This window comes from Corythoichthys intestinalis, chromosome 17, assembly GCF_030265065.1.
Source record: "Corythoichthys intestinalis isolate RoL2023-P3 chromosome 17, ASM3026506v1, whole genome shotgun sequence".
NCBI lineage: Eukaryota > Metazoa > Chordata > Actinopteri > Syngnathiformes > Syngnathidae > Corythoichthys > Corythoichthys intestinalis.
The window spans coordinates 9,406,795-9,428,804 of record NC_080411.1 but is presented as its reverse complement, the minus strand read 5'-3'; the positions used below and the strand labels follow the sequence as shown (position 1 = coordinate 9,428,804).

The window sequence follows — 22,010 nt, the reverse complement described above, 5'->3', positions numbered from 1 at the left end:
CTTCAGACAGCTCTTTTGACCGAGCCATGATGTACATCAGAAAATGCTTCTCATCAAGACATTTCAAACCAGCACTCATCAGTGATTGGGCACACATCTGACCTAAAATGTTTGGTAAAAATGGCAGCAGGGCCGAAAACCAAAAGTGGTTTTTGCCACGTGTCAAAAATTTTTTGCCATGTGACATTTTTTTTCCATGTGGCAAAAAAATTTTGCCGTGTGGCTTTTTTTTTTTTTTTTTTGCCATGTGACATTTTTTTGCAATGGGGCAAAAAAAATTCTGCCATTTAAAATGAAAAAAATTGAGCCTAATTTGGGTGCCAGAGAATGTCGATAAGCTCTAATGTAAAGTGTATGGTCAAAAATCACAGCCTCACACATTTTTCTGCCATCTAAAATGAAAATAAAATTTGGACGTGCATAGCCGTCAATGGCAGAGCCTTACTTGGGGTGCCAGTTGAATGTCGATAAGCTCTAATGTAAAGTGTATGGTCAAACATCACAACCAACTATGTTTTTCTGGTATTTAAAATGAAAGTAAAATGTGGACATACAGAGCCGTCATTGGTATGGACTTGTATGGCCTGCAAAACAGCCATATACCCCAAAATGTGCCATATACCCCCCACAAACCAAAATACATTTTGCCACAAACAAAAAAAAATGCCACATGGCAAAAAAAAAAATTGCCACGTGGCAAAAAAAATGCCACATGGCAAAAAAAAAGCCACATGGCAAAAATGTTTTGCCACATGGCAAAAAAAAAAATGCCGCATGGCAAAACATTTTTGCCACATGGCAAATACCCCTTTTGGTTCTCGCTGTCTCTCAATTTCAATTGCTCTTTAAGTCTCCTTAGGCAGAGGGTTCACTTTCTTATTTTTCCCCCTTCTGTCATTGTTTGCATGCTATCCTGATTAAATATGAAAACCTATAAATGTTTGGGTGGTTTTAATTAAAGCAGACACTGTATTTTCATCTGTGTGATTTTGACAAGGATCTAATCACATTTGATGGTGATTTTATGCAGAAATGTGAGAAATTCCAAAAGGTTCAGATACTTTTTCATACCACTGTACTAGTGTTATAAAAAATTGTTGAGTATATTTTCATCTATACTAAGTTAAGTTGCTCCATCAGGTGTGTAAATATGATTATGTCGAGGTGCGCAGTGGCATGAGCACTGATTCAAAGCTTCATGGGAAGTTCTGCGGAGCGGAAAAACCGGAGGCCATCACCTCGTTGGAAAACATCATGAGAGTGGAGTTTAAGTCTGACAATACTGTCTCCAAGAGAGGATTCAAGGCTCGCTTCTTTTCCGGTAAAGTCATAAATTTTGTTCATTACCGTATTTTTTGGACTGTAAGTCGCACCTGAGTATAAGTCGCACCAGCCAAAAAATGTGCAATGAAGAGGGAAAAAAACATATACAGTGGGGCAAAGTATTTAGTCAACCGCTAATTGTACAAGTTCTCCCACTTGAAAATATTAGAGAGGCCTATAATTGTCAACATGGGTAAACCTCAACCATCAGAGACAGCATGTGGAAAAAAAACAGAAAATCACATTGTTTGATTTTTAAAGAATTTATTTGCAAATCATGGTGGATAATATGTATTTGGTCAATACCAAAAGTTCATCTCAATACTTTGTTATGTACCCTTTGTTGGCAATAACTGCAAAATGTTTTCTGTAACTTTTCACAAGCTTTTCACACACTGTTGCTGGTATTTTGGCCCATTCCTCCATGCAGATCTCCTCTAGACCAGTGATGTTTTGGGGCTGTCGTTGGGCAACACGGACTTTCAACTCCCTCCACAGATTTTCGATGGGGTTGAGATCTGGAGACTGGCTAGGCCACTCCAGGACCTTGAAATGCTTCTTACAAAGCCACTCCTTTGTTGCTCTGGCTGTGTGTTTGGGATCATTGTAATGCTGAAAGACCCAGCCACTTCTCATCTTCAATGCCGTTGCTGATGGAAGGAGATTTTCACTCAAAATCTCTCAATACATGGCCCCATTCATTCTTTCCTTTACACAGATCAGTCGTCCTGGTCCCTTTGCATAAAAACAGCCCCAAAGCATGATGTTTCCACCCCCATGCTTCACAGTGGGTATGGTGTTCTTCGGAGGCAATTCCGTATTCTTTCTCCTCCAAACACGAGAACATGTGTGTCTACCAAAAAGTTCTATTTTGGTTTCATCCCACCATAACACACTCTCCCAGTGCTATTCTGGATCATCCAAATGCTCTCTAGCTAATCGTAGACAGGCCTGGACGTGTATTGGCTTCAGCCAGGGGCGGACTGGTAATCTGTGGGTTCTGGAGGATCACAGAACGGCCGGTGCCCTGGACGGCCGGCGGCCGCCATTCATTATACATCACTGTTTTTATCCCCCCTAGCCTCTCATTATCTACATCTCGCATCCAATCCGACAGGTGGCAGCAATGCGCCTGGCTGTTCATCGCCAGTCTGATAGAAGAACGAAGAAAACACAAAGTACCCTTCATTAGTTCTTTGTAGAAGCAAACTAGCGACGAGCGGTAATGCACAATATGGATGGTGGTGGCAAAAGTAAGAAAAAAAGGGTGGCTCGGAGAACTTAGGTTAGGGAGAAAAAAAACAAAGAAACAGGAGAGCAAAGCATTAAAATGTCTTAAGTTGACAAATATTTTCGCAGGCAGCAGTCTGGCTGCAACGGCCACGTCGGGTAACAGCAGCCTAGCCCCCGGCAATGGTGAGAGGGGTAGCGGGCGCCGCTCTGACGTGCAGCCAGTGCAGGGAGAGAGAAAAGAGGGAGGGTTGAAATGATAAGCTGGTGGAAGTTCCCCAGACAAGCGCAGGGCAAGTAAAAAGGGATGAAGAGGGTCACTTGCTCGGTATACCGGCAATTGTTATCCACCAGGTAGCTACATTTTAAATGACAATTAAAGGGTTAGTGGCTTAGTGCCAGCTAGTCCATTTGCAATCGTGTCAAGTTACAGTATGCTAGTCCTACTATCACTCTCCTAAGGAAAAACATTTTAGCTGTAAAACAACGTATGCACACGCAGCAGCAATATTAATTCATATGAAATATAACAAAATATTAATAAAATGGTTTTACTTTAAAGTTTAGTAAGTTAAATTGGTATATTTTTTTTAATCATGTATATATCGTTTTGTTTTCTGGTTAAAACTTTCCAATGAAGGTTATGTATTCAGGATTTGTCTTGAAATGTTTATTGTATTTTCATTGAAATGTATTATTTGTATGGCAAGATTAATTGTGGCAGGGGTCTCCAAACCGGTCCTCAAGGGCCGCTGTGGGGCCTGGTTTTTGTTTCAACCGATCGAGTACCGACAGTTTAACCAATGAAGTTTCTGCTAAAACAAGCAGCACCTGACTGCACTTGTAAAACACCAGATTGGTGCATAGGTGTTGTCTTGTTTTGTTGGAATGAAATCCTGCGCCCGCTGCGGCGCTATGTGGAGTAGTTTGGAGACCACTGAATTATGGCATGAACAATGAAATCATTTTATAGACAGAGATATATTATAATAAATTAGATACATAAAACTTGCTTTGAAAAATAAATTCTTTCATTTGTTTTTTCAGGTTGATCATAGAGCTAGTACAGAAAATGAACCCAACTCCAGTTCAGCCTTGCAGTACTTTGAGCGCCCCAAGTCAGACAGTCACAGTCTAGACACATTTTCTTCATTTTCTCTCAAAGTGCACGAAATTGATGCATTTGGGCATGCCCCCGGACCCCTAGGGGGTCTGTGTTTCCCTTCGTATAGCGATTCTTGTGGGCTGGGCCGAGCCAAAGTCCAGGGCTGCTTTTTAGTCCCAGTCCGCCCCTGGCTTCAGCAGGGGCACAAGTCTGGCAGTGCAGGATTTCCCTGGCGGCGCATTGTAGTACTGATAGTAGCCTTTGTTACTGTGGTCCCAACTCTCTGTGGGTTATTTACTAGGTCCCCCTGTGTGGTTCTGGGATTTTTGCTCACCGTTCTTGTTATCATTTTGACGCCACGGGGTGAGATCTTGCATGGAGCCTCAGATCGAGGGATATTATCAATGGTCTTGTATGTCTTCCATTTTCTAATAATTGCTCCCACAGTTGATGTCTTTACACCAAGTGTTTTACCTATTGCAGATTCAGTCTTCCCAGCCTGGTGCAGGTCTACAATTTTGTCTCTGGTGTCCTTCGACAGCTCTTTGGTCTTGGCCATAGTGGAGTGTGACTGGACAGGATTCTTTTATACCAATAATGAGTTAAAACAGGTGCCATTAATACAGGTAACGAGTGGAGCCTCGTTAGACCTTGTGAGAAGAAGTTAGACCTCTTTGATAGCCAGAAATCTTGCTTGTTTGTAGGTGACCAAATACTTATTTTCCACTCTAATTTGGAAATAAATTCTTTAAAAATCAAACAATGTGATTTTCTGTTTTTTTTTCACATTCTGTCTCTCATGGTTGAGGTTTACCCATGTTGACTATTACAGGCCTCTCTAATCTTTTCAAGTAGGAGAACAATTGATGGTTGACTAAATACTTATTTGCCCCACTGTAGATGTCGCACTGGAGTACAAGTCACATTTTGGGGGGAAATTTAGCTGATAAAATCCAACACTAAGAACACACATGTTATATTGAAAGGCAATTTAAAATAATAATAGAATAGAGATCGACCAGACTGAATAAGTATACGGTATGCTAACGTTACATGACGCATAAACAACTAAATGAGAATGTGCCCGGTATGTTAACGTAGCATAGCTATTAAGAGTTATCCAGATAACTATATCGTAAAGAACATGCTAACAAGTTCACTACTTCCAGCTACAGAATATGATTTTTTTTCCTGTACCATTTTGTTCAGCCCTCTCAGTCAGGAGCGCTGGAAGTCACTCACAGCTTTTAGTTTTTGCCATCCAAAAACAGCAGTTTCGGTCCAAATTTGTCATGCTCGTTTCTTTTCTCCACATATGGCGTGGATAGTTTATGTACTACTACTAGGCTACTACAAAGACATTTAATGTACAATGTGTGTTGGAGTTTTTATATTGGAAATAAAAACGCCTGTGTATTATAATGTAAATCCCCGAAGCTAGACGGCGCAATGACACACGAACACATTTGAAAAGTAAAAGGTCTAATAAGCCTCGGTTTAACGGCCCTTTTTTCACAACACTACAATAAATTGCACATGAACATCCAACAGTAACAACAAACAATAATATGGCTACAATACAAGCATGTCTTACCTATTTGAAGACACCAAAGGAAAATTATCTGCCTTTTCGTCCTCGAATTTAATTTTAGAAAATTTCGGTGTTTTTGTAAAGGAAAAAATTGCTAATTTGTTTTTGTGCCATGTTAACGCCTCCTCTGTCAACAGTTTAATTTTTTATTCCAATAGCGCCTTATGTAACATGACCCGGTGGCAAGAAAGGTTTCGGATTGTGTTATTAACAACAACAAAAAAACGTTTTCACATATTTAATCCGCAAATTTAAATAAAATATTGTTGCAATATGTTTATTTATTTATTTTTAAGAAAAAATAGAATGTACCAAAACACTTTTTTTCCCCCTCTCCAACACCATGGGTAGCTGACGGTGCTGCACTTTCCGCGCCATTGCTCTCAATTGTTTTTATCAGTTGTTTTTATTTGTTTTTATAAGTTAACGCCAGTGTTGAAACACAGGCTTTGAGCGCCCTCTTGAGGTTTAGTATGAAAATAACATGTGAAATGATATACAGGTGGTCCCCGGGTTCGAACAAGTTCCTACGCTCGTGACGTAACCCGAATTTCCTCATAATTTGGAATCAACCCGTTAAGTACCCCTAGAAGATAACTATCCAAAAAGTCCAAAATATTGTATTTTGTTTAGTGATGGATACACTGCCCTCTGGTGGCAGCGTTAGGTCTGGCTGGACTGTATGACTGATGAGCAGACTCGTCTGACATGGCTAAAGGACAGCTGTGCTCTGGTTTTGCCCACATAAGGCTGTAAGTTGTTTCAGCTAGTATGTGTTTGTGTATGAATTTGTAATTAATTTTACAGCTACAATTTGTAGAGTTACGTGTGAGCAATTTGCTATGAGAATTATAAACACGTTAGCATTCGTAGCATTTAAGATGGTTGACTTTTGTTAGGCAAATTAGGCTAATTTAATTTACAAAATTTACATATTGATCAGACTAGAGTCACGTTTGAACACCAGTTGTTTTGTGTCAAGTATTTTATTGTTAAAATGTGCGTCGTTTTGAACATATTGTAAGTACATATGTTTGTTGTCATGTACAGCTTTACAAATTGTCAAAGGTGAATGAAGTCAAAAGCTTCAAAAAGCACAATTGCCTTGTTTGCTGTCTGTCAAGCTAAACAACTTCACGTTTAGTGAGGACAGAACACGTCGTATTAATAAAGTAAAATAAAAAAAAAAAAAAAGATACTGTGAGGTACAATTAGGTGGACTGGAGACAAAATGGCGGACGAGACTCCGGCGTCGTAAAGTCGAAATCGCGTAAGTCGAGTACGTCGTAACCTGGGGACTACCTGTAAAAATGTGTTTTTAATTTCACACATAAGTAGCTCCAGAGTATAAGTCACACCGTCCGCCAAACTATGAAAACACCTGCGACTTATAGTCCGAAAAATACAGTAACTATTTCAAAGATGGATGAACTAATTCAAAATGTAGATGTTTCAACTGATTTTAAACTGCCAATTCCCCCAACCTATTTTTTAGAACACATTAATTATAATCTCTCTAATGTTTCAACTTTGTACCCATGTTTTAGATATGGATGAGTGCTCGCAAGATAATGGTGGTTGTCAGCAACAATGTGTGAACACCATGGGAAGCTACAGATGTCAGTGCCATAGTGGCTTCGTTCTACATGACAACAAGCATGACTGCAAAGAAGGTGCATGGCTGGTATTGCTATCCACTGGTCTTTTACAGCCTTCAAAGTAGAGATGTCGGGTCCGATCACGTCATTTTCAAAGTATCGGAATCGGCAAAAAAATATCGGACATGCCTTTTTTTTAATATATATATATATTTTTTAAATTATTTTCTAATTTTATTTAACGTTACAGACATAATATGTTACACTCATCCAGAGTCTTTAGTTTAGGCTTAAGGTAGGGTTATCAAGTTTATCCCAGTAACGGCGGTAATTAGTTTTTTTTAAAAATGAATCACGTTAAAATATTTAATGCAATTAATGCATGTGCTGCACGACCCACTCACGCATTGTCGCACTCAGTCTATAATGGCGCCGTTTTACCTATATAGAGAGCTAAAAGGCAGTGTAAGATGAGTAGAGTGAATTTTGGCAGCCTTTGGAGCCCTATTTTAATTGGCTAAAGCCTTACAATCCCTCTCCCTACGATTAGAAATATAGTGGGAAGCAATGTGGTGAAGCAAGGTAGCAATTCGTCTTTTTCTTAACACCCTATGTTCTTTCCCAACGCAGAGAAGATATATCAATTGGTGCCCCTACACACAGTCATGGTTCCACTTCCCATCATGCATTTGGGCATGGCTACAGTATCATTTACTGGAAGCTCAACAAATACACCAGATGGCAATATTTAGTCACATTTGTCCTTTAAGAATTACAAGTCTTTCTATCCGTGGATCCCTCTCACAGAAAGAATGTTAATAATGTAAATGCCATCTTGAGGATTTATTGTCATAATAAACAAATACAGTACTTATGTACCGTATGTTGAATGTATATATTCGTCCGAGTTTTATTCACTTTTTTCTTAATGCATTGCCAAAATGTATATGATCGGGAAAAATTATCGGGAATGATTGGAATTGAATCGGGAGCAAAAAAAAGCAATCGGATCGGGAAATATCGGGATCGGCAGATACTCAAACTAAAACGATCGGGATCGGATCGGGAGCAAAAAAAACATGATTGGAACAACCCAACTTCAAACTTTAAGAAAACTTAGGTGGATGAGTGTTTATATCAAGTGTTGATGTCATCACACAGTATGGTTGACAATTCCTTGATAATAAAATAAGGGACATCTCATTAGGAGAGCCGGCCTGGGCGCCACGAACTGTATAAAAAAAAAAAAAATTTTGACTAGAGTTTAAGAGGATGATTTCCATTAGCATTAGCCTAACACTGACGTGAACACAAATGCTATGCAAACATTACATTTAGTGTGTGATGATCACTCAGCACAGAGCTTTAAAGGATAAAGCAACATAGCATATTCTGTCTGATCAGTCAAAAACCAAAACAAACAAAACAAATCTTAGTTTGTTGAGTGTGCAAGCCTGCATGGAGACAGGAGAGCAACAGCACATCACATGAGTGACCATACACTGCTACGATGCAAGCTAACTACACATACAACCCCTGGCAAAAAGTATGGAATCACCAGTCTCGAACACTCACTCAGACATTTTATCATGTAGAAAATAATGAATTAGTTCAAAAGTGCAACTCTTTAGCATTCCGAAACACTAACAGAAATGAATAAAAAACATTGTGGTGGTCAGTAAATGTTACCTTTATAGAGCAAGTGCAGGGAAATATGGAATCGCTCCCTTCTATCATCAAGGACTGAGGGAATTTTGATGTTTTCTTCAGGCAGTCATCTTTGTAAATCTTACTGGAACAGCGTCAAACAAAAGTTCCAGCATCATCACCTTGTCCAATGCAGATTCTTGACTCTTGACGCCTTGTCCAATGCAGATTCTTGACTCTTGACAAAGTGATGATGCCGTAACTTTTGTTTGGTGCTGTTCCAGTGAGATTTACAAAGATGACTCCATGAAGAAAACATTAAAATTCCCTCAATCATTGATGATATGGGGCTGCATGTCAGGCAAAGGCACTGGGAAGATGGCTGTGATTAAATCTTCAATAAATGCACAAGTTTACATTGAAGTTTTAGACAGCTTTCTTATCCTTTCAATTGAAAATATGTTTGTTATTTTCCAAGATGACAATACATCATGCCACAGACCTAAATTGTTAAAGCATTCCTTGGAGAAAGACTCATGCAGTCAATGTCATGGCTTGCAACTAGCCCATATCTCAACCCTATTAAAAACCTGTGGTGGAAATTGAAAAAAAATGGTCCACTGCAAGGCTCTGACCTGCAAGGATGATCTGGCAACTGCAATCAAAGAGATTTGGCACCAAATTGATGAAGAATACTCATCAAGTCCATGCCTCAGAGACTGCAAGCTGTCATAAAAGCCAGAGGTTGAGCTACTAAATACTAGCGATGTGTTTTGATTGTTATTTCTTTGTTTGTTTCTAATGATTCCATATTTTTTTCCTCAGAATGGAGTGATTCCATATATATTTCCCTGCACTTGCTCTATAGAAGTAACATTTACTGACCGCCACAATGTTTTTATTCATTTCTTTTAGTGTTTCTGAATGCTAAAGAGTTGCACTTTTGAACTAAAATTCTTTTTTTTTTAAGCTTTATCCGAGTTTGTTCTACATGATAAAATGTCTGAGTGAGTGCTCATCCGATACTGGTGATTCCATACTTTTTGCTTGGGATTGTAAAATGTCACACATTGTGGACATGTGACGGAAACTATTGCGCATTTTCGTGTCTTTCTCGTCTCATCAGACGAAAACTGGCATTCGTCTCATTATGTTTTCGTCTCCAAAATATGTTTTTAGCTCGGTATCGTCAAGTAAAACACAGCGTAAAACGCATCCTGTTGAAATTGTGGGCCGACGCGCCTGGTGTATTGCTGGGGTCAGATGAACTACTTTTGGTAGTGAATACAGTATATAGCCATAAATTTGAAATGTGAAGGGGCTTATTTTTTTCAATTTTGAAGCCAAACTAGCCTCCAATTTGGGAATTTTGGATAATACACACTCTTAAAAACAAATTTGCTTGACCTTGACTCATTCCTGTTGTAAATTCATCATTGATTTTGAGGGTGTGCATGAATGAATAAAACCAAAACACTTCTTTTGACATCAGGCAAACACAAATGATACTAAATATAGCAGAAGAGGAACTGGTGTGGTCGCCAAATGACGCAGTTTACATTGTATTGTTGTGAAATGTTTTCCAGCGGGTTGCGATCTCGAGGTCAACGGCGCTTCAGGCGTAATCAGCAGCCCCAACTGGCCTGATAAGTACCCCAGCAAAAAGGCCTGCACCTGGACACTGTCCACTACTCCGGGCCATCGAATCAAACTTGTGAGGAAAAAATGTTTAGTTAATTTAGTTGTGTTAGTTCTCAATTTGTGTTTTCATTTTGTTCACGAATACCTCAGGCCTTCAACGAGATTGATATGGAGGCTCATGTGGAGTGTGCTTACGACCATTTGGAAATCTTTGATGGGGTTGATGTCCGTGCACCCAGTCTGGGTCGTGTCTGTGGTACCAAGAAGCCTTCTCCGGTCATCTCCAGTGACAATACAATGTTCTTAAGTTTCTTCTCGGACAACTCTGTGCAAAAAAGAGGCTTTGAGGCTTCCTATGCAGCAGGTGATAGAATACCATCATATGTCTTCTGTTTGTTACAGAAAGAAGCATTCTTTCCTTTTATTCCTCAAGGCTTTTCAATTTAAGCCTTTAATTTTTCAAATGTGGTCGCTCCAGAATGCGGAGGAAGCCTTCGCGCCGAGGTCAAGACCAAAGATTTGTATTCTCATGCACAGTTTGGAGACAACAACTACCACGGAGGCGCTGACTGTTTATGGGTCATCTCTGCTGAGAAGGGTTATGGAGTGGAGCTGTCCTTTCAAGTTTTTGAGGTTGAGGAGGAGCCAGACTGCGGGTACGATTATGTCGAGCTGTACGACGGAGCTGACGTCAAGTCACCGAGGCTGGGGCGATTCTGCGGTACCTGGGTAAATACGCAAAAAATGCTAACCTAAATTTTGATAAGAACCAACGACTGAATATATTGAATTAAATTTAGAAACTGCAATTTCGGGAGAAATTACTATCTATCAGGTCACTTCCTGTTGATTTGGGGACATTTGGAGGACATGTCCTATTCATATATCATTCCGTTTATTTTGGGACATTTCAGGGACACGTCCTGTTACATGACCGTCAATGGCATGGTATTTACTAGCAGTGCAACGGTTTGCGGTTGAAAGCCGAACCGTAGGGTTCGCCCTGTACGGTTCAATACGCCTTTATAAACCGCGCCTTTTCGGTTTTGCAATTAATGTATTCCGAATGTATTCTGGTGGAATGAATTGATCGAGCTCTGTGTGCCTGTGTGTGACGTGAAGCACCGCTGTGGAGAATATCCCACCCCGCAAGTAAATGTCGGATTGCTGTCAAGCACCTGTGTAACAGAAGCCGAGTAATCGCTTACGAGCGAAGTGAAAGTGAAACAAGAAATAAATCAAATAGCTATGGCGAGCGGAGGAGTGGAGAGACCGAATTTTGAGGAAGCACCGGCTTCTTTCAAATCTGCGGTGTGGCAACATTTTGGTTTCCCCGTGGACTTCAATGCGGAGGGAGAGAAAATATTGAAGAAGAAAAAAATTGCAATCATTGCTCAGCGCTTGTTCCCCATGCTAATGTCAACACTTTTATAACATGACTACGGCACCTCAGCCGGCATCACCCACAGATATCACTTTCTCAGGGTAGGACAACCCCGAAGATGACACCAGTGATAACACACGGCGGGCTTCGTTAATTTATTTGAGTTGTCCGCGTTACATTGTTCCCTCGCGGACATATTTCTCCAACAACGTAATCCCCGACATTTATGAAATGGCACGCAAAGCAATCGAAGATGATTTCGCTAAAGCACATAGTTTCGCCCTGACCACTGATAGTTGGAAGTTGGACATCCCGTGCTACAGAGCGCTACTACCTAACTGTGACGGTCCACTATAATTCATACCTGTCAAAATGTACGGTCTCGTCGTAATTTGTACAAGTGAGCACTCATTTTTAAATGTGTACGCCGTACGTTACGTTCAAAATCTGCACGTTTTTCGTGCATTACGTTTTTTTTTTTCATCCGTTCGGATTTGGTCACCGTTTCTGCAACGAGACAATGCGTTGGTTGAATGACGCGAGAAAAGTCAGAGACTCGGAGAGGGAAGAGTATTGAGACGCTCTAGCAAACGCGATGCTAGGCGGCTTCAATATTACCTGACTTAGCCGACAACATACAATCTACACCTAGACATCTCATGAATATAGAACTACATGCGAAATTACAGACTCGGTAGCGTTAGTAAACAGCCACCATTTTAGAGCAGTACACTTCTCAGAAAGGCTCTGTTGTAGTATGCCTTACGAGCGAACCTAAGCAACTTTTTATCTAAAATACTCCTAAATTGGCAAAATCTTGACTTGAGTCTATCTTTAAAGGATGAAACACTTTTAAAATGTTCACATGTCGATAGTAGACAGAAGGGAACTAATGCAAAAACGGGAGCAATTTTATCAACTTTAACGGTTGATTCACAACGTTAAATAACCTCCAAACATAGCAAAGGTTACTATGTTTTTTTGTTTGTTTTTTTTTAATGAAAAAAAACAAAACATGAAAGGTATCACCAGTTACTTTGCCAAGTAACTTTTTTACTACTGTGTGTATATTTCAGTAGTCAGTCACTACACTAGCCAAAGAGCTAAGAGGCAATTTAACAGTCGAAAATATTTACATGTTAAGTGTTTATTTCATTTTTTTTTAAAGCAAAATAAAGGCAGTTTTTAGAAAAATAAATAAAGAAAGAAAAACACAAACCGAACCGAAACCGTGATTCCAAAACCGAGGTTCAAACCGACTCGTGGGCTAACTGAACCGTTGCACCCCTAGTATTTACATGGATGCCAGTTGAATGTCAATGGGCTGTAATGGTAAGTTTTTGGTCAAAAATGACAACCACACAGGTTTTTCTGCCATAAAAAAATAAATGGGAAATTTGGACGCACATGGCCGTCAATGGCATCGACTTACTTGGGCGCCATTTGAATGTCAATGGGCTATCATGGTAAATGGTCAAAAATCACCAGGACCTATGTTTTTCTTCCATTGAAAATGAATGGGAAATTTGGACGTACATGGGTGTCAATGGCATCCTATTAGAAATGAATTGGACAGTTTTTGGCAACTTTTGGGGGACCCATAAGTTTTTGGCAAAGTCTGTATACAGCTTTTATGCCGCTTACCATCCCGGAATTTTTGATGTGTAAATTATGTGATTTGGTCAAAAATTATAGGACTACCGGTAGATAGATACATTTTGGGAAAAATGTTTTTGTTTTTTTATAATTAAAAAAACTCGTTGACGGGCGAACACAATTTTTGGGGGGTTCATTGGAAAAATTCCCTGCGTCCTGCAAAGATTCCGGTCATTTTGATATTTGAATGGTGATGGTTGGTCAAACAGTTTGGGCGAATATAACAAGTGATCTAATTGGAGGGCAAACAGCCAATCAGAGTGTACTTCCGCCAGCTCTGATTGGTTGGCGGGAAGGGGGGATGTGAGCAAGGGACATCAACATGAATATAATGTTAAAATTAGGGCTGTCAAACGATTAAAATTTTTAATCGAGTTAATTACAGCTTAAAAATTAATTAATCGTAATTAATCGCAATTAATCACAATTCAAACCATCTATAAAATATGCCATATTTTTCTGTAAATTATTGTTGGAATGGAAAGATATGACACAAGATGGATATATACATTCAACATACGGTACATAGGGACTGTATTTGTTTATTATAACAATAAATCAACAAGATGGCATTAACATTATTAACATTCTGTTAAAGCGATCCATGGATAGAAAGACTTGTAGTTCTTAAAAGATAAATGTTAGAACAAGTTATAGAAATTTTATATTATAACCCCTCTTAATGTTTTCGTTTTAATAAAATTAGTAAAAATTTCAATCAAAAAATTAGCTAGTAGCCCGCCATTGTTGATGTCAATAATTACTTACACAATGCTCATGGGTGCTGAAGCCTATAAAATCAGTCGCACCCAAGCGCCAGCAGAGGGCGGCAAAACTCCATAAAACACAATTAACATGTGGGCATTTCACTGTACTATCATTGAAATCTGTCTGAGCGGGGCATGTGCGTTAATTGCGTCAAATATTTTAACGTGATTAATTTTTAAAATTACGGCCCTTTAACGCGATAATTTTGACAGCCCTAGTTAAAATAAATAAGATAACAAAAAAATAAATACCAGAAATATTTTAAATAAAATTGATTTTATGTAAGGTAAAACATATACCAGTACTATCAATATTAATTAGTTGAATATTAATGGAGAGCGAGAGTAAGAGACAGAGCGTTTGTGTATGACTCGTATCATTATTAACACACTATATATACACACACACACCCTGTCTCAACACAGAAAGTCGCCAGAGAGAAAAAACACCCTAGGCTGTATAATGAAAATGTTATTTTTAACAGATGTTTACAATGGCGGAAGACTTTACAAAAGTAGGCTAATGGTAGCGAGGAAACTAGTAAGCCATGCTAACTAGCCACATTATCTGCCTCCTTAACAAGCTTACGTTATTGTTAGGTTTTGTGTTGATTTTCTCCTAGTGTGACTTGTCTCTGTGATTGGCCATTGATTTCACCTGTTGAGCCTTCTCCTTAGTGTATCCTGCAATCTGCATCCTACTGTGTTACCCAGCTGTTCCTCGTTGTCTCGTTACCCCTTGCCTGCATGTGTGTATATAAGCACCAAGTTTCTTGTCACTCCTTGTTGCGTCATTGTCAATGTCAGAGTCTCCGTTAATGTCAATGTCTTCGTTCATGCCAGCGTCAATTCTTGCCCGTTCCTACATCACAGCCCTCGTGTTTCTCTGCCTCAGTAAGTTTTTGATACCCAGCCTTTGTTAGTAACCTGAGTTTCGTTTGCTGCTGTGTTTTTTGGGATCACCTCGGTTTTGGTTTGTACTTTGTTTTTTGTTGGCCTTAATTAAAACATTTTTGCACCACCTTTTTGCCTCGCTTCCCTTTCCCTGCACTTGGGTCCACACACGACCTGCCTGCTCGCAAACCTGACAGTTATAGTATTTGTTTTACCATCGCTAGACACACTAAATACGCTGGAGTGAACTCTCGTAGCTGGTGGGAAACATTCATGAATCATGACAGAGTTTGCTTTAGTGATGGAATTTTCGGCTCTTTTCGGTGCTCCGGTTCATTTGGATCGGCACCGTGAAAAGAGCCGGCTCTTTTTGGCTCGCAAAGGGCCAACTTTTAACTTTAGCTTTTCTTTTAAATATTTATGACAAATTTAGCATATATTTTTATAAATGACTTCGTGAACTAAATATTGCACTCTACTTACTGTAAATAGCAACAGTTATCAAGCAAAGAAAGTTTTTTTTTTTTTTTAACTTATTGAACATTAAAAAGGCTCCAAACAATAAACAAGCAATAAAATTAAACTTCAACCAACAACAATCAAACATGCTGCATCATAACAAAATAGTGAGTAATAACTGCAACAGCGAACAAAACAAACGTAAGCTAGTCCTTGCTTTATTTATTTTATTTTATTTTATTTTAAATTTGCATTCAAGAAAACTAAATTCAACTTGGACGGGTTGATCCGGCTCCTTCTCTCAGTAATTATTTGTCCAGTCTTTTAGCTAAATCCAGATTTTTTTTTTTTCTCATGAAACGTGCAGATGCATTTGTTGACTTGCATCCTTCATTTAAAAAAAAAAAATAAAATAAAATAAATAATGATCCATTTCTAAATTAGTCTCAAATTAATGAAATTCAAAGTGTATCAAATGTGATACATTAGGCTATAAGGTAATGATGGAGAAACCGAAGCTTTAATTCAATATCAAGCAATGTGTCCAAATGGTTCAGTGTTATTAAGCTTTTGTCACGAATCAGTGTGGTGAGTCACAACACTGCTTCACCACTGTTTTCTGTACCGCTGAAGCAAATGTGTTGAAATGGTACAGTGCTACGAGGCATTTGACACAATTCCGTGTGGTGACATCTTCTGGACAAAAATATATTGAATTTTCATATGACCAAATGACCAAGTGTCATCTGAGCAATGAAACCTGTGGGTGGTATGGTAGTTATATACTTTGTCTGAAATACAAACAGTAGTGAGTTCGACCCCTAGCCTGAAATTTATTCTTCCTCTAGATTAATGAAAAAATAACAAACAAAACAAGCTGTTACTTTTAAATGAAATATGGAAATGCTTGTGCAATAGGGAACTCTTGCTGGTAGGTGTATAGAATGCTAGTGACACTGGGATGGGGATTTGGGTGTTTCACACATTTTTATTTAAAAACAAAATCTCAGCAGCATTTGGTTTCAGCCGGTTCCTCTTTTTGCAAATGACCTCTCCAGTTTTTGAGAATATTCTCACATGGCACGAACAAATATACAAACTGGCAGATAGACGGACACAAAAACGGACACACAAAAACTGGCAAACTGACGGACACAAAAACTGACAAACTGACACACAAAAACTAGTGTGTGAGTGTGTGGGGGGGGTGACGTGTGTGTGTGCCTATTATATAAATCAGTGTATAGTGTGTCAATGAATGCCTATACTATGCGCAATTGCGGATTAATCTAATGTGTAATCTGATTCAATTTCACGTTACTCTCCCTCGTTCTCACTATGACGTAATGCGCACAAAAGCTGTCGTCACAACCCACAACATTTTGAGGGATATTTCCCCTTTTTATAAGCATTGTGAGTTTGACTGAACCAAATTGACTGACTCGACCCCTCGCTACCTGTGTGACACGTCTATGGCCACGGCCGACACGCGTGTGACATAACGCTTCGCTTCCGCGGCCAGGTGTTTTTCCACTGAATGAAGCGAGACATCGGTACAACGTATCGGGATACTTATTGCCGCAAGCGCTCAACACTTGTCGGGCATCTGCTTCGAGCGTGACATCACGAGCTGTTCCACCGGATCCAGCGAGACATCGGGACGACTGATTTGTGATACTTCTGCCACGAGCGCTCGACACTTGTCTCGAGCGTCTGCTTCGAGCATAACATCACTTTTATAAGGGGTTGTTTGCAGACACGGCATTCTGCCCTATTGTCATGTGACTTTAACCGATTAAAATGTCTCCAAATGTTACTGCGTTTTCTGCTCATCTTGAAGGCCAACGAACCACGTTCGTGTGTCTTCCTTTCCTACATAGATAGACGAGAGAGAGAGGGGAAAATGACCGAGCCGGCTCTCATCGTTCACTTCAAAGAGCCGGCTCTTTGTACCGGCTCGTTCGCGACAGACACATCACTAGTTTGCTTACCTTCAGTTTTGTGTAAAGTGACAGATGATGGCCACGTAAATGTGAAATCATGTTGGAGGTGTTGCTTCCCCTGGCAACAATCTCCCGTAAGTATGTCTTGCACATCAGCTCTCCCTTTCTCGAAGTTTCTCCCAGGCTAGCAACTTTGTCTTTTTTGAGGGGGGAAAAAGAAAAGCTTACATGTAGTGTCACCGACAGACACAGGACAGAGAAACAACCAGAGTGGGAGGGGTTTCATGCTGCATTTTTGGGACATATAAAATACAAAAATTTTTAAGGTTTTGAAACCAAGACATTTTCATACCACGGTAAACCTGGCACATGCCTGAGACAAATAAGTATTTTTCGTCCAAAAAGCTAAGCTTAAAGACAAAAATTAACAGGGCTGTCCAAAGCAGCACTGACACTGTCTGCAGTTGACTGGCATTGGACAAAACAGGATTTTCACTTTATTTTCTTCCTTTTCAGGCTCCAGAAGAAATCTACTCGGCTGGAGATGCCCTGGTGTTAAAATTTCACTCGGATGACAGCATCGGCAAAAAAGGTTTTCACGTACACTACACAAGCACAAAATTCCAGGACACTCTGCACGTGAGCAAGTGACTTAAAAAAACTCTAAACCCGAACCTAAATGCAGACTTGAAGCCAATCATTTTCTCCGCCACGCCCATTCCAGCCAGGAGCAGACTTATGGAACCATACCACAAAGCCGCAAATGTACCACTCACATCTGTTAGAGCGAAGCCGAGCAGACAAATTACATATTTACTCACTCTTTTACAGCTTTGGATGAACACTAAGGACTACTTTTCGGTAATGATTCTTAGGGGTTTTGCCTCACGCAGTCTGTAATGTGTTTTTGTAGCCTGGTAAGGATTTTAAATGCACAAATGGTGGATAAACATGAGATATTTAATACAAAATACTGTAGCATTGATACTGTTGCACCGATACTAGTATCAGTATCACTACCGATACACAGTGGCGGTTCTAGGATTTTTTTAAACGGGCCAAGAGGGGGCCATATGTAACATTCAGTGTTTTGGTCAACAAGGCAATACGCAGATTATCCTGTCTGTGGCGGTAAAAACATCTTATGATGAACCATTGTAGTTTACCTCAGTGACCTTGGCCCCCCATCAAAGGCATATTTATATAAAAATGATGTCAGTCGTTTGTGCAGTAAAAGTTTAGTTTGTGCTGCTATCGTTTTTGAGATATTTACAATACTTTTATAGGTCAATCTGAGGTCAACCAGCCCCTCATTTGAATTAAAAATGGCTAAATATAGTGTCAGTCGTTTGTGCTTTGTTTTTGCTAGTTTGTGCTGGAAATTGTTTTGTTTGTGCAGCAGCGGTTTTGTAGTTATTACACTTTTAATTTGTAGTGATGACGTTACGAAGCCCATACACGGAGATTAAGGGGGGTCTGGGGGGGAGTAGCTCCCGCCCCAGTGGCCTAAAATGTCATTGCATATACCGTATTGGCCCGAATATAAGACGGTGTTTTTTGCATTGAAATAAAACTGAAAAAGAGGGTGTCGTCTTATATTCGCGGTCTAGACATTATACCCATTCATTCATATCATTGAAGCGATGTTCTGTCATGACAGATCTCAGCTACTCTCAAGTTTAACCAGTTTGCATTATTTTATTGCAATGTTTTTCCTTATTCAGATTTGTTTCAAGACTACAGTTAGACTTCACTTTGATGGTTAATGCAGTTATTACAATTTTGATGTTTTATCACAATAGATTGGTTTATTTACATTTCAAAAACCAGAAGCCATTCATTTACAAATGTGATTGCACTTTAGTTTACATATTTAAATGTTCAGATATTAAGATTTGAATGAGGCAAAATAACATGCTTTTTCTTTCAAAAATATTGTTATAATCATTTGTTTCGGATGTACTGTAATTATTTTCTGTATGAAAATTAATTTGGTGTTCAAAAAGTCTTTTCAAACTTGAGTCTTGAAAAAGAGGGGGTCGTCTTATAATCAGGGCCGTCTTGTATTCGGGCCAATACGGTAATTTCCTATATTTGAATTTAAAATTAAGGCTTTGCCGGTAAAATGTTATCTATAAAAGTTGTAAAGCAATGAAACAGCAACAAAAATGAACGAAATGAACAAAAAAATGTTTTTAGAATGGGTCAAAATTATTTTTCAAACAGATCCTGTGACTAGCACCTTACAGACGGTCATTTGCTTTGCTTAGCCCCAAAAAAACACCTGAGGACAGAAGAGGCAAGATGCATATACATATTTTTTTCTAATCTAAGCTTTCAAAAGCGACAGCAACTACTGAGCAAAAACCAAGGATTGAAGATGTGGTCCGTGAAATGCCGACGAGCACCGCCAAAATGGTGAGGGGAGTTTCAGTTTCCTCCACTAAAGATGTTAACCCTCAAAAATGATGGGAAACAAACAAAAAAAAACAACACTAATTTTCCACGTATTATTATAAATGTTCCTGGCTGGAATTTCAGTCAAAACGGATGCGTCGTCTACTTCTCCACTAGATAAGACAGAAAAACATGCGCTCACACACGCACGCACAGACTCACAGCAGGGATGCCTGTATGTATGAGCATGGGCTAAGCTACTATCCGAGCATATATCTTGTAAGTCAGTTTTATTGCTCACACTTCGTTTCGGGGTCATCAACATTTTTGCCGCCTATGCGTAGCCCCCATCTACGGCGGAACGGAACCGCAATGGTGCCATTCGTTCTTGCTAGGTTTGTGCTCATTTCTGCTGTAAAATTTTTCGTTTGTGTTGCTATCGTTTAATAGATATTTCGAGTGAACTCGTCACTCGCAGCCATTCTGTATCCTCATGCTGCATTTGAGGAAGTCGGACCTTTCCCACTCGGATGCACAAACGAAGCACAAACAATTTACACTATTTTTAGTCATTTTTAATCAAAACGGGGTGCTGGTCGACCTCTGATTCACCTATAAAAGAATTGTTAAATATCTCAAAAAAACCATAGCAGCACAAACAAAACTTTTTACAACACAAACAAGCACAAACGATTGACATTTTTATATAAATTTGCATCTGATGGGAGGCCAACTTCACAGAAGTGTAAAATTTTGTAATAATTTGTATTTACAGTAATTTTCAGACTATAACGCGCACCTGACTATAAGCCGCCACCCACCAATTTGAAACGAAAATGGCATTTGTTCATCGATAAGCCGCACCGGACAGTAAGCCGCAGCTTTCCTCAAAGTATTATGGGATGTTTACACCAAAAGATATTAATCGGTACCACTATATTTGGCAGCGGCATCAAAAGAATGTCGTAAGATCAAATGAACCCCCAAGAAGATTCATTTGGCTATCACTGCTCCCTTGGGGGAGAAAGTCAACTTCTGCTGCCACCTTCTGTCAACACTGTTGTCGTCCAACATGCCTTCTAACATGCATTGCAGCGCTACAGATGTAAATAACAATCAAAATTCATGTTCTGTGCTAATTATTTCTTCAGTTACTGTTCCAGTTGTTTCATCAATTGCTAGTTATGGTATTTGGTAACACTTTATTTGACAGTGGCGCCATAAGACTGTCATACGGCCATCATAATTATGACATGACATGATGACACTGCCATTAGCATTAATGAATGCTTATGACAGTTGTCATTTTGTGTCATCTGGCAATTTATCCTACTTTTTAATGGATGTAAAGATCCGAGCTGGACATAAATGGAGTTAGTGACATGATTCATAAAGTCATTAATGCCCATAATAGTGTCATGTCATAATTATGACGGTCTTATGGCAGTCTTATGACACCGCTGTCAAAGAAAGTGTTACCTATTAACCCAAATAACTCAACAAATAAGCCGCACTGGAATATAAGCCGCAGGATTCAAAACAGAGGAAAAAGTAACGACTTATAAAAAATTACAGTAATCAATCATGCTTTGTGCAAGTAACGGTACAATGCAGTTAATCAGTCATCAGAATTGGTATCGGTGCAACACTTGTAATTGATAAAAGAAACAACTTTTTGATATGACACTGTAAAAATGAATGTAATTTAATGAATAATGCTAAGATTCAATGAATTTGAATCTCATTATACTATGCAAAAGTACTAGATAATGTAATGTCAGTCACTCTGTTTTAATCTGCTTTGTCACTATTGTATATGAGATGCATTGATAATAACTTGTGGTTAATGCGGTTCAATTGTATAGCGTTTCTGACATAGTCATTATGCGTTCAGGTTCAAGGGCGGGTTGTAGTGCCACAATTGCTTTAGTTGCAATACACTGTAATTTAACTGTCTGCATTGTACGAATAATACACGAGCTGTTTTCCTGTGTTTTGTTACCAATCAAAAGGTACTTCTCAATAAATTAGAATGTCTCCTAAGGTCTGATTTATGCTTCTGCATTCTTCTTCTGCAACCAGATTTTCGATACTTATCGGGGGTACTTCGATACAAAACCTACCTGAGAACACTCGCAGACGCTTATAGTACAAATGTGTAAATTTTCAAGAAAGTTTTTGGTCGAACTGTTACGGTGTCCGTAGGGAACGAACACACAGTACTTAATTTGTAAATTATCAGGTGCCGGAACGTTAAGTAAATATGACAGCGCAGGGATGATGAGAATGGCACAGATGCCGGAAAATACGCAGAAAATGGTGCTGTAAACCACACCCAAACGGCCACTTGCTATGCTGTGGGACTTACAAGCCTC

The 22,010-nt window shown here is 39.3% G+C and overlaps 1 protein-coding gene across 2 annotated transcripts in view; it reads left to right on the top strand.

Annotated features, from left to right (window-relative positions):
- LOC130906002 (bone morphogenetic protein 1-like) overlaps window positions 1-21,623 on the top strand; it is a 47,939-nt gene extending 26,316 nt beyond the window's left edge. For both annotated transcript variants that reach the window (XM_057819850.1, XM_057819849.1), the window contains exons 15-20: window positions 1,141-1,321; window positions 6,797-6,922; window positions 10,081-10,208; window positions 10,286-10,499; window positions 10,614-10,864; window positions 17,755-21,623. In XM_057819850.1, the coding sequence (XP_057675833.1) occupies window positions 1,141-1,321; window positions 6,797-6,922; window positions 10,081-10,208; window positions 10,286-10,499; window positions 10,614-10,864; window positions 17,755-17,889 (1,035 nt within the window). In that variant the 3' untranslated portion in view covers window positions 17,890-21,623. The remainder of the gene's footprint in view (window positions 1-1,140; window positions 1,322-6,796; window positions 6,923-10,080; window positions 10,209-10,285; window positions 10,500-10,613; window positions 10,865-17,754) is intronic.
- Window positions 21,624-22,010: the final 387 nt, after the last annotated feature.